The following is a 15815-nucleotide window of genomic DNA, read 5'->3' on the forward strand; positions in this document are numbered from 1 at the left end:
ACACTTCGTTATAAGCATTTTTATAATGCAAAAAAATACTGAGTATAAATAATATAGACGCAATCTCTTAATTAAATTTATTCCAAAGTAAATTTAAGTTTATAGAAAATACAACAAGACATCTCTTTTATCATATTAACTCATTTAAAAGCATTTTTATAATGCAAAAATGATACTGTTTATAAATTATAGACTCAATCATAGACACAATCTGAGTCCTATTTAAATTTATTTTAAAGTAAATTTATGTTTAACAGAAAATGTAACAAAAATCTCTTTTATCACAATCATTCATTTAAAAGCATTTTAATAATGCAAAAAAATATGATACTGTATATAAATTACAGTCACAATCTAAATCTTATAATAGTGTCTTATGCATAGTTGTCTATGTATAAATGTTTTATGTAGAATAAAATCAAGATTAATGCTTCATGTGCAATTATTATGTATAAATGTCTTACATATAATTTATGCCAATATAAATTTAAGTTAATAAAAGATATAACAAGACATCTTTTTTTATCACTATCACTCATTTTAAAGCATTTTTGTAATGCAAAAAAATGATACTGTGTATAGACACAATCTAAAATTAAATTTATGTCAAAGTAAATTTAAGTTAATAGAAAATGTTATTAAACATCTCTTTTATTACAATCACTCATTTAAAAGCATTTTTATAAAGTAAAAAAAATTATACTGTGTATAAATTATAGACATAATCCCTGCTTTAGTCAACTATAATTTATTATTTTGATGTATACGATACAAACGTTATTTACAACCAAAATTTAAAAACCCTAATTCAGCAAGTTTTATAGAAAAATGTTTGTCGTATCTTTTAGTAACTGAGAGGAGACTTTTGATTAATGAAACCACCGAATGAAACATTTAAAACTAATTAACGTAACTTGTTTACAAGAAAGATTTAAAAAATGAACTTCATAATTAGTGTATAGAATTAACTTTCTCTCGCTTGTCTATAATAGAATGAACAAAAACCGGCCCTTTCATATATTCCTTAAATAAGAAAAAAAAGTTGGCAGAAAAAAACGAGTTCTCTCAGAGTATAAAACCATACCAACAGAAAATATACAATCTTCTAAAAAGTTTGGCGTGAAAAAGTTGCTTAATTGGCGAGAGGCGCGAGAGTCATCCCGCCAAAATGAGAGTAAGTTTTCATGGAGCTCATTGCAACAACAACCAGAGCTGAAGCGCATCTTTTTCAGCGAGCACTGACTTGGGATGAGCAATCTTCATCCCATGTTTCAAATAGATTTCATCCTCATCTTTTGAACCTTTAATATTTTGAGCAGGTATTTAATCAAAATGTGACGTGCTCACCAAAGAGGATGATAAATTGAAGAATTTTTAGAAAATCTTTGACTTTATTCTTTGTGGCACTTATTAACTTTTTTAAAAAAAATCTCAAATTTATTTATTTGGAGATTTTAATTGAATATTATTCATTATTGTGCATTAAACAACTTCACAATAATGCACAAAAAATTTCTGACTAAAAATTATCGGTCAATATATGCATCATTATCTGACGAAAATGTTTTAAATTGCAAAACTTTTCGAACTTACATTAAGTAGAATAAAAGTGTGAAATCTTTACAGCTGTTTAAGAATCTTTTTAAATAAAAAACATTTTTCATGAAAGTTTTTAAAAATGAAAACAACAATTTTAAATAAAGTGAATGAAACTTTTTTGGTGAACTTTAAAAGAAATTATTGACAAACAGTAATAAAATGCTGTCTTTAAATTTACAAATTATATTATTGTTTAAGACTTTTTCATGTAAAAATAATAGGAGGCGTGCACCCTTTTTAAATCATGGAATGTACTTTTGAAAATAATAATGAAAGGAATAAAGCTACGTTCACGAAGCTTCATTATTTATTCCATGTCGTTCTTCATACTGTTTAGTTTTTCTAAATTTCAAATGTCACCTTGGAGTTTAGAAAAATGTTTGTTTTTGATACAAATTGTACTATTTTGTAGTACAACCGGAGTTACAATTGATGTAACTCCTTTACCACAGGACCCATGTCCAAGAAGTTGCGTTTGTTCGGGAAATCCTGATGCAATTCGTGTTGACTGTTCTAACGTGAACTTTACAGAAGTACCACAAGACATTGGGATCATGACATCGATATTGTGAGTACAATATTTTTTTCATACTTAGAACTTAGATCATGTTTTATTGCAGTAATTCGTTTGTGTTTAGTGAAATTTACAATGAATTGTTTTATGAAAATTTATTTTATCTGTTCAAATCAGTATGAATATATGTTTGGGATATTCGTATCATGATTATTTTAATATAAATTGCGATTTAATATTTTTCGAAAGAAAAGATGATTCATGTAATAAAAAATGCATAGATAACAAAATCTATACATTTAAATTTAGAATAATATCATAAAACTGTTTTGATTATTTTTCTGATATTTTGATTTTGCTTGCATTTAAAAAGTACACGGAGAAGAAAATTCTGGTGAAATGCGTATGTATGGTAAAAACAAAATAAAAACTCCGGTGATAAAACCGAAATATATAGTATTTAAACAATTCATTTGGTAATTTTTCCGTTCATTTGGTTACGGTTTATCGGAAATTCTGGTTTAAAAATTATAGTTCATATTATTTTACATTTAGTAAAAATACAAGACTGAAAAGCAAATTTAACTGAATAAATGGTTTTTATGCCATGCTCTAAGATAATGTAATAAAATTGCCAAATTTTACCACATTTACCGAATTTTATCGCATATTATAAAACCATATTTTATTGTTATTTTACAAAAATCCTTACCTAAGCTCTTCGCTAAAATTATCGAGAATTTTGGTGTTTCTACAGATACAGAAACACTGTAAATTTTATCATAATATGGTGGTTTTGATCATACTTTTTTTTCTCAGAGTAACAAATTTGATATTAAATATGAGAAAAGTAAATTCGAATTGTTAACATGAATTTATTTTTTCACTTTTAAAAGCGTAAAAAAGACTAATGCATGAATTTTTATGCAAGTTTTTAATTCTTTTGTCTTACTAATTTCAAAAGAAATTGTGTTTCTAATTGCCAGTTATTTCAAATGATGAGAAAGCCGGCATTATAAAAAACTATCTGTACACAAAACAATAAAACATTTTTACTATCAAGTAACTACATTTTCAATCATTTTTGAAGCAAATATTTCTCAAAAACGTTTTCTTACTAATTTAAAACCATTTGTTTTGCTAATCATGAATTATTCAAAGCTATATTAGTATTAGATTAGTAAAATTGCAATTTAGATTTTCATAAATAATATGTCAATTATTTATAAAAATAATATGCTATTCATTTGAAATATAGTAATTTATTTATTATATATAAATTTATTAATTCTGTAACAGTTATTTATTTAATACATTAACCTTATTTTAGTTAGCTATAAAAAGCATGCATATTTCTTTTTATTAAATTCAAATTTGTAAATTAGTTTTTTTCTTTCTTTTCTTTCTCATTTCCTTCCTTCTTATTATCTACATTTCCTTTTGTTTCAGTAAATGAGGAAATGGATGATATATAACGAACATTTGAAAAGCCATCGTCCTAAATTTTCTAAAATCCTGATCTATTTATCCATTTTTATACGCTAATTAAATCCCAATTCAGCTTATTTTTAAATAATAAATTAATTTATATTCGTTAGATGATCTAGCGTTTTTTCCTCGCTTAAATAGTAATTTACAACACCGAACTATTTTTGCCTTATCTTTGATAAAGATTCCTAAAGTATATATTAAGGTTAGTCATAAAGAAACACCCTATATATACCTCGCTGCATTCGAAAAATTAAATATAACCAATAAAAACTTAATGTATACTAACTATTGTTTCATTCATAGTATTTAAGAGAATTTTGAAATCTTTCACTATATTCAGCGAAGTAAATTGAAAGGTTGATATTATTTTATTGAGCTCTCAGCTTATGTAACTGAATTACTAAATTACTTTTGATTTATGCAAATAAAAGATTAAATTATAATATTCCCTGTTTCATTTATTGAAATTCATTTCTTTCAACAAAAAAGAATCTAATCGCATTGAGGCAAATATTGTTCAGCTTTTGTTCTTCAAAGCCATTTAGGCCGCAGAATTAAATAACTTTCATCATTTTCAAAAAGGAAAAAATGCAAATACGTTTTTTTATATGCGACCTCTATTCAACGAAAAAACAATACGGTCTTTGTGAGGAATTTAAAAATGATAGTATTTGTTTCCAAAAATATAGGAAAAGGTTTTATGTCGTTTTTCTTTTTTTTTCTTTTTCTGATGTGATGTTTTTGTGTTGATGTCGGAAATAGGTTAAGTGGTTAATTTCGCCCTCTAGATACTTGGATGTACCAGATCTTTACCCACTTATGTAAGAACGTAAATAGACACTTAGAAACTCTAGTGTTAATGTACTAATATGATCTAATATTCAAGTTTAGGTGTCATCTGTTTCTCTTCACTTAAAACATTTCAAAAAGTACATAACAGCTCATTCATTACAATACAGTAACTTTTCTGTCGTTTTAGCTTTTTTTTTTCTTTTTTTTTTTTTTTTTGAAATACGCAAAGTACTCATGAGTCATATATCATGATTTATTTGGTCATTTTAAGAGTAATTAACTAATCTAATAACGAACTCTTCGAAAAATTTAATTGTTAAAACACACTCTGTACAAAATAGTCTATCATTAAATCAGACTGATCCGAAAATATTTAATCGTAAAAACGGGCTCTTCACAAAATATTTTGTCGCGAAAACAGACCCTTTATAAAATATTTATCACAAAAAACAGACCTTTCTCAGGGTTCCGGGGGTCCTTGGAAATTTTAGAAAGTGGTAACGAAAATAAAACAAATGTCGATATTTTAATTTCTGTGTAACTACTAAAAATTTTTTTCCGAAGAAAGTATATAAGAATGGAAGTTCCTGCTTCTAAACCACTTAACGATAAAGTCGTATATTAAAATAAGAAATATCTCCCAGTAGTGACCTAAATTTACTACCACTGCTAAAACTTTTCAAGGACTGCGGGAACCCTGCTTCTCAAAAAAAAAACATTTCACAAACATTTTTAATTCGCAAATTTAAAAATAAAACTTATTAAATAAGATTGTTTAGTGACTTGCACAAAATCAGAACTCTATTTTCAAAAATTTGTAAATTTAATTTTTCCCAATTTCACAAAATAGTCCTTTCATAAACAGTCTGGAATAACTCCTAGGTTAATTTTAAAATCTGATTAGACAACATTGAATCAATGCAACTTTTGTTCAAGCAGAGAAACCTATTTCGTTTCACAAATTAGCATACACAACAGAATTTTGCCTTAAATCTACCTTTAAATAACCACGAACCGCAATACAGACTAAAAACAGAGCTCAAATTACCAATCTGGCTACCAAAATTTGACAAATCACTATTGATAAAAGTTCACTGTGAACAGATTAGCATAGACAACAGAATTTTGCCTTAAATCTACCTTCAAATAACCACGCACAGACTAAGAACAAAGCTCAAATTACCAATTTTGCTGCCAAATTCTAACAAATCACTATTGATAAAAGTTCACTGTGAAAAAGGTATGATCAAAATTACCAGAAAATTGTGAAATTTACTGTGTTTCTGGCTCTATGGGATCACCAAAGAGAGCTGTAATATTTACCCAAGCGCTTTGGTAATGAGTCTTGGTAAAATTAGCAATAAAATAGGATTTTATTGCCACTCTGTTTGGCCGTAAATGGGGTAAAATTTGGTAATTCTATAATAATACCTTAAAACATTGGAAAAAAACATGTTTTGGTTAAATTTATATTTCAATTTTGTATTTTTACTAAATGTGTGAAATAAAAACTAATTTTCAAAATCAGAATTTCTGGCAAACCTTTACTATAAGAACGGAAAAATTACCGAATGAAATGCTTAAATAACCTATATTTTGATTTTATTATCATAATTATGTTGCTGTTTTTTTTGCCGCATTTGTGCCAGAATTTTTTTCTCCGTGTGGTCGTAGAAGACATAAAAGTCTGTTTGTTTGCCGGAGGAATCAGAGAAAAATAAGGAGAGGCACACCTTCAAACTTCAAATAATTATGACACGCTTTGTGCAAGCAACTTCCTTAGTAGTGATTCCTCATACTTCGATAGCGTTTTTATTTTGTCCCCGCTTTAATATTAATTTGAGATCATCACTGTATTTTAAATATTTTTCTTTATGTTCGACAAAAATTTTAAAAATACCTAAGGGAGGTCATAATGAAACACCCTGTATATATGATTATATTTATTCAATTAGTACAAAACATGTTTTGTCGCGATCAAAAACAAGTTTCATAGTTTTAAAGATAATAAATTTGTAAATAAATTGTAAAAGTTATAATTTCTATTTTAATAAATGTCAGATGTGTGCAGCTAAAAAATTGCGTCGTTAAATCATAGAATATCGTGATAATATTAAACTATCAAAGAAAGGGGGAAATGCTTATAACATTTCAGTAATATCCGGTATGTCTGAGTTGTCTGAAATAATTACACTCTCAGTCATTCTCTCTTAGCAATTACTTAAATTAAATTAATGTGGCAATTTTAATATTTGTATATTAAAAGAATTCAAAAGACATAGAATAATAAGCGAGACCAGCATCTATGAAATTGCTGAAAAGACGAAGAATTATTCTGCATAAAATAGAAAATCGAAATTAAAAATAATAATGATAATAATAATAAAAATGTGCTTTTAACCTTTAGCATTTAAAGTCTCATGAGGCCTAAAACGCCAATGAGTAGCTCCAATTACTAATGTGGCATCAATAACCGATTTTTTTTAAATATATTGCAAATTTCTAAATAGAGAAAATTTTCAAATTTATAAACGAATAAGGGTATAGAATTTCACGTCACATAAACTTGACACTGATTGTGAAAGATTGAATAAATAATAATATTATGTAATATTATATGCCTAATTTTAGTTTTAAATATTAATTCAAATGTTCAAGATAATTATACTTTTTTATTTTATAACCGTCGTTAAACTGCCGATCCATCTCTGGGTTTACGACTTCTAATGTTCAACTCAGTAGCCTTTATAATTTTGAACCCAATGCAGAAGACAAAGGAATTTCTGGATTACGCATTGGGAGAAATTTGCCTCCGTGGAGGACTTTTTGATTGAACTAACTCGAATTCGCGTTACATGGAGAGGAAAACTTCCCACGGTTAGCCTGAAGGCAAGGGGACTGTAACCCATGATCGGTCTACCACTGAGGATATGTTACGTCAGCACTGTGCTTGGTGCAAGTCGGGTGCGGGAGTCGTATCAACCAGCCACCGCTTGGATTCGCACCCGGTTCACCTCAGTGGAAAGTGAGCGCTCTATCCCCTGAGCCACCACGGTTTAAAATATTGGGTGTTCCTTAACACTGCCTTTAATCTATATATATATATTTTTTCAGAACTATTGCCAAAACTGAAGTAACAAAACATAAACGAAAAATAATATTACGGCAAAAACGGTACCGAAGTCTGCCGAATCAATAATAAGGAAGATTTGGAGTGAAAAACGTAAAACAATTTTGATTGCATGATAAGACTTGTTGGTTTTTGAATAATTAAATTTTAATGCCTCTCTGTTTCGTCCGGTGATCAAACAAGTTTGTATATTTTCAATCAAGCTTTCAACAGTTGTGATGAAATGGACTTCGATGAGCTTTTTATTTCTTGTTCGCTAAAATATTAATTTGTGATTCATATTGTGGTAGATATTTTGATTTTTGACTGGGAGTCTAAAAATATATGGTAAAGGTGGACACTAAGAAACACCCCAAAAATAATCAAAATGTCTTTCTCTAAATTCCTTAAGTGTCACTCAGCGTTTGTATGAAAAATTATGCTAAAAAATGCAAAACAACGCATATTAAATGTTTATTTTTGAAACAAATTAATATTGGTTTCAATAAAAATAGCTAGAATGATGTTATCATACATAAAGCAATTACAAATCCATTCCTTTAATCAAATTTTTCATTTTTTGTAAGTTTCGATTTGTTCACAGCGTTTTACAAACGACACAAAGCAAATCATGAATCAGAATATAAAACTATTATATATTTCACAATCTATCATTGCGAAAAATTTAACATCTCGTTATATAATCTTTAATGTATGTTAGTATAAGATAAATAAATACAAATGGCATTTGAGCAATTTTAGTACGTGACTTTTTTGAAAACGTATAATACATGAATTAAGCAAAAATTGAAAATACGGCACAATATCTTATTTTGCTTTTTTTATTAAAAATTTCCTTATAGCTTTTATATTTTGCGTTTTGACAGAATGAAATATTCGTCATCGTTTCATTTTAGGTATTCACTAATATTTAATTAGACGCATTTGAATAAACATGGAAACGCCTATAACTTTTTGGTTTTCGTGAAAAGATGTAAATTTTAAGAGCATAGCTATAAAACGGGAAGAAAAGGTTAAGATTAGGAACGCCTTTTTCAACAGCTGAGATAAATTTTCAGAATACATTTGAGGAAAAGTAAGCTTTTTTTTTACAAATTTATGCTGGTAAATGGTTTTGGATTACAAATATATAAGGAAACATTTTACTATAAATGCTTATTTCGCAGAAACTGTTTTATAAAAACATTTTTTATGTCTACGCTTTCTTTGCTCATGCCCTTGTTGAAGCATTTTATAATAATTTGAAATTCAAAATGTTTAGTGAAAAATAAAATTTCGGTGCATGAACACATTTAATGAGTTGCATTTTTGTAACCAAAATTAATTTATACAATGCATCATTGATTATTTATTTTTGTTTACCATGGGAAATTTTGACTTTTGTTTTAAATCCAGCTTTATTTATTTTATTTTTTTAAATTTTTACAGGAAAGATCTCTTTTACTCAAGTATTTATATTCGATTAAATGTTTTTTAGGTTTTTAGAAAAGGATAACTATAACTTTTTGGTTTCCGTAAAAAGATGTAAATTTTAAGAAAAGATTAAAATTAGGAACGTTTTTTCAACAACTGAGATAAATTTTCAAAAAGGATTTAAGAAAAGATAAGCTTTTTTTTTTTACAAATATATGCTGGTAAATGGCTTTGGATTACAAATATAAGGAAACATTTAACTATAAATTTTTATCTTACATATACTATAAATACTTATTTTGAACTCTCATAGAGCCAGAAACACGGCAAAGTTTACCTTATTTTGGTAGTTTTGACCATACTTTATTTCTCAATTTTATAAATATTTTTTTAAAAAATTAGTTGTAACAAGCATATTTTGAACCTATATTTATTTTGTTTTTCCAAATATTTGTAAAAATGAAACAATTTCAGTAAACAAAAAAAAATGGTTTTGAATTCCTTTTTGATAAGAGTTACTTAAAAAGTTTTAAAAAAAATTAGTGTTTGGAAACAAATGATATTTTTGAGAAAAAAAATTATAATTTTTCTGTGTTTACTTTTTTATTTGAATCTTTTTAAAAGTTAAATTCTATCTAAGTTTTATTTAAAAAAAAACGGATTTCTACTTTTTGTGAAAAGTGTTTAAAAAATTAGCGAAGTTAAAAAGTGATTAGAGCTTGAAAAGCAAAATATAATTTAAAAAAATTTTGAAAATAATTTAGATATTTTTTGACTCTAGTTTTTTTATTGAAAATTTTTTAAAGTAAAATAAACTACACTTGCAAAAAAAAATTTCTTACATTTTTTTTTAAAAGAAACAGCTTTTAATTTTTTGTTGTCAGAATTACATGGAAAACAAAAAAAGCTAAACTTTTAGAGCAAGATTGAATTTACTTTTAAAACTTATGGAATCAATTCTGATCGAATCAATTTTTAAAATTGAGATTTCTAACTAAAACACGAACAGTTTTATGTTAAAGTCCTACACTGTGAGAAAAAGATGCTCGAAATTCACTGTGTTTTTTACGTTTTTTTACGAAACAATTTCCTGGGAAATACTCTAAGCGAACCCTTTGTCTGGTTGATGAAATTAGTATCGTTATTGTTGAGAGTACGGATTTCGTCAAGAACTTTACGCTTAATGCTACTTATCTATAAACACAATAAATAATAAATGCGACAAATAAAGAGATTGTGATTACTCAGTCACAGATAGGAATTAAACTGGGAAACCTGCTTACCAAATGAGACCTGTGCCATCCTATCATAAAGTGCTAAGGGTTTTCTGACTAGATAAAAAATGCCTGAGTGCTCCTTAAATGTGCCGAGGAGGCACATGAGTGACAAAACATTTTCGTCAAATATTTGTGATTTCGTGTTTCGTCAAAAGTTATGTATTTCTGTGACAAAATGACTGTCAAAAATACCAAAACACAACTTAAGCCTTGCTGAATAGCCAAAAGTAAGAGAATTGTAGTAAGAGTACTTTTATTTGTATCACCATACATTCTTTTATAAAAGTAATTAATCAATAATTTTTCTGAAACCTTTAATTACAAGATGTAAAAATACTTTTTTAATTATTGTGTATCCGAATAATTGTTGACTTAATTTTCGAAGATTCATCATATTTTCTCTTCCTTACTCAATTTTCCGTTGACTCAATTAATAATTTTTATCCAAAGAAGCTGTTAAAAGAAAAATATGGCTTTTTAAAAATGGTGAAACATTATTAAGAGCACCATCCTAATATGATTGATCACATAAAAATTAGTTACAGTACCGCAGACATACTATTATTGTGTACATCTTCTTAAGAATTAAAGTTAATAGAAGCACTCCATCAACCAAAAATTCAGCTTCCTTGAAGAATTTTATATTTATATTTTAATAAGCTAATTGATCGTATAGCATTTATTTTTATAGCTTTATTGTATTCGCGTAATTTATCTCGTTTATGTTTAATTTTTCAAGGTATGTAATTTAACGTAGCGTGAAATGAGTAATATTTTTCGGACTTACTGTTCAGGTTTCATGAGTTTTTATTTTTAAAATCATGTTTTTTTTTTCTGAAAAAAAAACTCGATGGTTGCAAGTAATTTGTTAAATTAAATGTTCATATTATGAAACACACTAATGTTTATAAAGGTCCATTTTTTATAGGTTGATAGATTTATGTTGCAACTTTAATAAAATTTTTTATTCATGCGCATTATTTATTTAGTTTATTGAAGAAAAAAAACTCACAAGTCTTATTCTTTTGTTAACGTGTATTAATGTCTGTTTTGTATTTTATTTCAATAATGCTGATTTATAAAGTAATTTTAAATTGAAAATCTCCCCCCCCCCCAGTGTAAAAGAGAAGAAAAAAATCTGAAAAACATAGCAACAATTAAAGCATTTTATATGTAAAACTCTTTCTTTCGTAAACACTGGCTATAGCGCAGATAGTAATAGTTAATGACCGAAAAAATAGTTTCTTCATCACTACATAGTTGCTAAAGTCATTAAAAGATCTTTGCGCATATGCAAAATAAACTGTTGTAAGAATTTATAATTAACATTCTCCATTGGAATGAAACCTTTTACTCGTTATCTTTTTACATTTCTGATTAATCGCTTATATTACACGTTGTAAACTTCTATTTTTGTTAGTTTTTTAAGACTTAATAACTATTTCGAAAAGAAAAATTGATGCAAAAAAACTGATGTAAGAACTTGTCTGTATCTGCAGAAAGATGCTCTTATTTGATATTCGGATAAAAAAATTTAAATAAGCACTATGATTAAATTAAACATTGATTTAAGTCAAGAGCAATAACAAGTAAAATTTTAATGTCCGAGCACAATTGTTGTGTCTGTGTTTACCACTAAGATAATCGTATTTAAGATGTTACAGAAAGAATTTTTGAATACTCTATGATTAAATTTAACATAAATTTACTCCAAATGAAGTAGCAAATTAGATTTTATGTGTCGCTTGCAACAGCTGTGTCTGTGTTTACTACAAAAATATTCGTATTTTAGATGAAGGAAGAAATTTAAAATGCGTTGAGATTAAATTTAACATTAACTTACACCAAAGGAAATAACAAACTAGATCCGATCGAAACTGCTGTGTATGTAGCATAAAGTTAAAATGCTTTTTAATTATATTGAACATAATTTTTTTTCCTTGGGAAAAAATGAATTAGGTTTTAATGTACGATAGTAACTGCTATGTCTGTGTCTACCACAAAGATATTCGTATTTTTGATGCTGATAAAATTAATTTAGAATGCTTTGTAATTAAATTAAACAAAAATTTACTACAAAGGAAATAAATTAGAATTTAATGTCCGATCGTGACGGCTAAATCTGTGTCTACCTCAAATATATTCGTATTTTCAAAGCTGATGAACGAAATTTAGAAAGCATTGTAAATTAAACAAAAATGTACACCAAGGGAAATTATAAGTTAGGATTTAATGCCCGATCGTAACCTCTATGTCTGTATCTGCCGCAAATATATTCTTATTTTTGATGCTGATAAAATAAATTTAGAATCCATTGTAATTAAATTATACACAAATTTCCACCAAGGGAAATCACAAAGTAGGATTTAATGCCCGATAGTAACTGCTATATATGTATTTACCACTAGGGTATTCGTATCTTCGATGTTGATGAAAGAAATTAAAATGCGTTATGATTAAATTTAGCATAAATTTACTCCAAATGAAATAACCAATTTTATGCGTCTTTTGAAACTGCTGTTTCTGAGTCTACTACAAAGATATTTTTAAGACAAGATTAAATTAAACATAAGTTCACTCCAAAGGAAAAAATAAATTATGTTTTTATGCCCGAATGAAACAGTGGGACAAAAATCGTGTCTACCACAGGTATTTGTATTTTAGATGCTGATATTTTAGATGCGTTATTTTAGATACGCTGAGATTAAATGAAACAAAAATTTACGCCAAAGGAAATAACAAATTAGGATTTAATGTCTTATCGAAACTGCTATGTCTGTGTATGCCACAATGAAAATCTCAAACCGATAATTTCACGAATTATATACAGACAGTTGACATCACCCGTAAATGAGTCATCAAATTTTCTCAGACTGAAAAATGAATATTTAATGTCTATAAGAAACTGCTCATTTGGCATGAATCTGAGTTTATCAATTACAATGGGAAGGGGGATGAAAAATGACGCTAAACGTGTAAATGAATCACGCAAATTCGAAAAATTTCCGCCCAAGCTACTAACATAGGCAAAAGTCATTAATTGTCCTCCTCGATAGGTCGCGCGTGTCCCTTTCTCGTAATGCATTCGCCAAAGATCAATTAACATTCTATCAAACCTATCATTTAGAAGAGAGAAAATAACTTCAATCAAGGCGTGATTACTAGCGTGATCTTGGTTGCCTCAGACGTGATTCGAAATGCCAAACAAATAGATGAAAATGTTTCTTTTTATGTCTTGTTAAGTGAAAAAAAAGTATGTCCAACACCATTTACTTTCTTCAGTGTACATTTATCCAATAAAACTGGGCAGGTTGGTATGCGGGACGCGATGTTATTTATATCATTGAGTTGTATTGGAGGAATCAAAATATTTGAGTTTCTTTATGTTTACATGCTCTAGGCTTAATGGATGAGATGTTTACACGTTACTCTCGAAGCCGTGGAACTTGCAGGATTTCTTACAGTTAAAAAGGAAAGGAAACAAAGATTATTTGTTATCGTTGATTATGAAATAATTACAATGATATGATTATTTCGTTTCATTTGTAGGGGAAAAAAAACAAATCTTTAAGAATAAAGTTAAAAATTAAATGGAATAAATTTTGTTTCTGCAATGGAAGATTATTCGCCACTGTTGATTTTGAAAGAATTGCAATAATATGATAATTACGTTTGATTTGAAAGGAAAAAAAAAACAAATCTTTAAAAATAGAATAGAATAGATTTTTTTTCTGCAATGGAAGATTATTTGTCATTGTTTATTATGAGAGAATTGCAATGATATGATCATTTCATTTGATTTGAAAGGAAAAAACTGGTGACAACTGAAAATAAAATAAAATTATTTTTTTGCAATGGAGGATTATTTGCCATGTGATAGATAGACAATAATACGATTGTTTTGCTTGATTTTAAAAGGGAGAAAAGCATTTCCTAAAAAAGAAAAATTATTTGCCATTGTTGTTTTTAAAAAGAGTCACAATATTAATATTTCGGTTTACTTTAAAGGAAAAATAAATATTAAAAAAATGGTACCAGTAGAAATTAAAATTGAATAAATTTTCTTGCAATTATGGATCATTTGCAGTTATTGACTATGATAGATTCCCAATAATATGATTATTTGGTTTCAATTTTGCAACGAAAAGAAAACATTGAAAACGAAAAAAAAGTAGAATGTGTAATAAAATAGATTTTTGCTGTGGAAGTTTTTTGAAAATTTTTTGCTGTTGCTGTTTTCGAAAAGAATTACAAAATTAATATTTCGGTTGATTCGAAGGGAAAAACAAATCTAAAAAAATGGTAACAGTAGAAATTAAAATGGAATTGGTCAATATTAATCTTTGACATTTTAAGAAATAAGGTTACTTCAATTTGAAAAATTTTTCTTATGCATTAACTCAGAGTGAGAAATCAAATTAATAACCCAAATGTATCCAAGAATTTGATTTTAAATTTCATATGATTTTTCGTAATAAAACTAATCAATACTTTTTGACGATCTTTTTTTGCATATATGCGTATTTTTTTGCTATTTTTAAGATTCAATGAGCAGAAAAAATGTTTAAGAAATTCTGTCAAAATAAAACTATTTTCAATATTGTGGATTTTTATTTATAGTAATTAATAATTCTGGAATATATTGAAATAATAGAAAATACCGATTTATTACGATGTATGATAATATTTTCTTGGTTAATAATTGATATTATTTTTACATTGGACAATAATTTCATTGCCTTAATAATAGACAAATAGGGTAGTATCGAATCAACCCATTCGATACTACCGTATTTGATAATTATCTATAGCAATAATATTCCCGACCTTATTACATTCGATATTTACCATTGCTGATCATAATCGCAATATTATTACATTATCGATAATGCTTGAAAAATTATCTTATTAGATATCAATCACACTGTAGAAAATTCCGACTCAAATTACTGTAAAAAGGCCCAACGGTACTTTTTAACAGAACATGTCACAGAACAAATAATCAAGTATACCATAATTTCTGCAATAACTGACTTAAAATATCCTCAGTGGTAGACGAATCATGGGTTAGACTCCTCTTGCCATCTGGCTAACCGTGGGGGGTTTTCTTGGTTTTTCTTTCCGTGTTACGCAAATGCTGGCTAGTTCTATAAAAAAGTCCTCAATGAAGGCAAATTTTTCCCTATACTTGCCCCAAGAGTTCCCTTGTCTTCTGGACTGGGTCCAAAATTACAAGGCTAAGGAGTTGAACATAAGTAGTCGAAAAGCCCAAAATTGTTTCCTCTGTTCAACGACGGCTATAAAATAAAAAGTAATAATTATCATTTATTCACTGAATCACTCTAATTAAATAAATATCACTGTAAAAATTACAGTTTAATATTTTACGGTAAAAATGGATTTTTCGGTAAAATAGATTTCACCGTAAAATTCATTTTATGAGTGATTCACCCAAAGTGACGGTACTGTACAACTTTGATCTGGAATTTTTTACAGTGCATTACAGATATTTATAAAAATACATAGTACTACAAATACAATATCGCAAAATATCGATATTTTCGATAGATGTATTGATATATTGTGCAGCTTTAGTAAT

General features: G+C 27.5%; 1 protein-coding gene across 1 annotated transcript in view; it reads left to right on the plus strand.

Moving 5' to 3' along the window:
- The first annotated feature begins 1204 nt into the window (after window positions 1-1204).
- LOC107452618 (leucine-rich repeat-containing G-protein coupled receptor 5) overlaps window positions 1205-15815 on the plus strand; it is a 210505-nt gene continuing 195894 nt past the window's right edge. Inside the window, exon 1 of the mRNA XM_016069153.3 lies at window positions 1205-2167. Coding sequence (XP_015924639.2) covers window positions 1869-2167 — 299 coding nt within the window. The 5' untranslated portion in view covers window positions 1205-1868. The remainder of the gene's footprint in view (window positions 2168-15815) is intronic.

The sequence above is a fragment of the Parasteatoda tepidariorum genome, chromosome X1, assembly GCF_043381705.1.
Source record: "Parasteatoda tepidariorum isolate YZ-2023 chromosome X1, CAS_Ptep_4.0, whole genome shotgun sequence".
Lineage (NCBI taxonomy): Eukaryota > Metazoa > Arthropoda > Arachnida > Araneae > Theridiidae > Parasteatoda > Parasteatoda tepidariorum.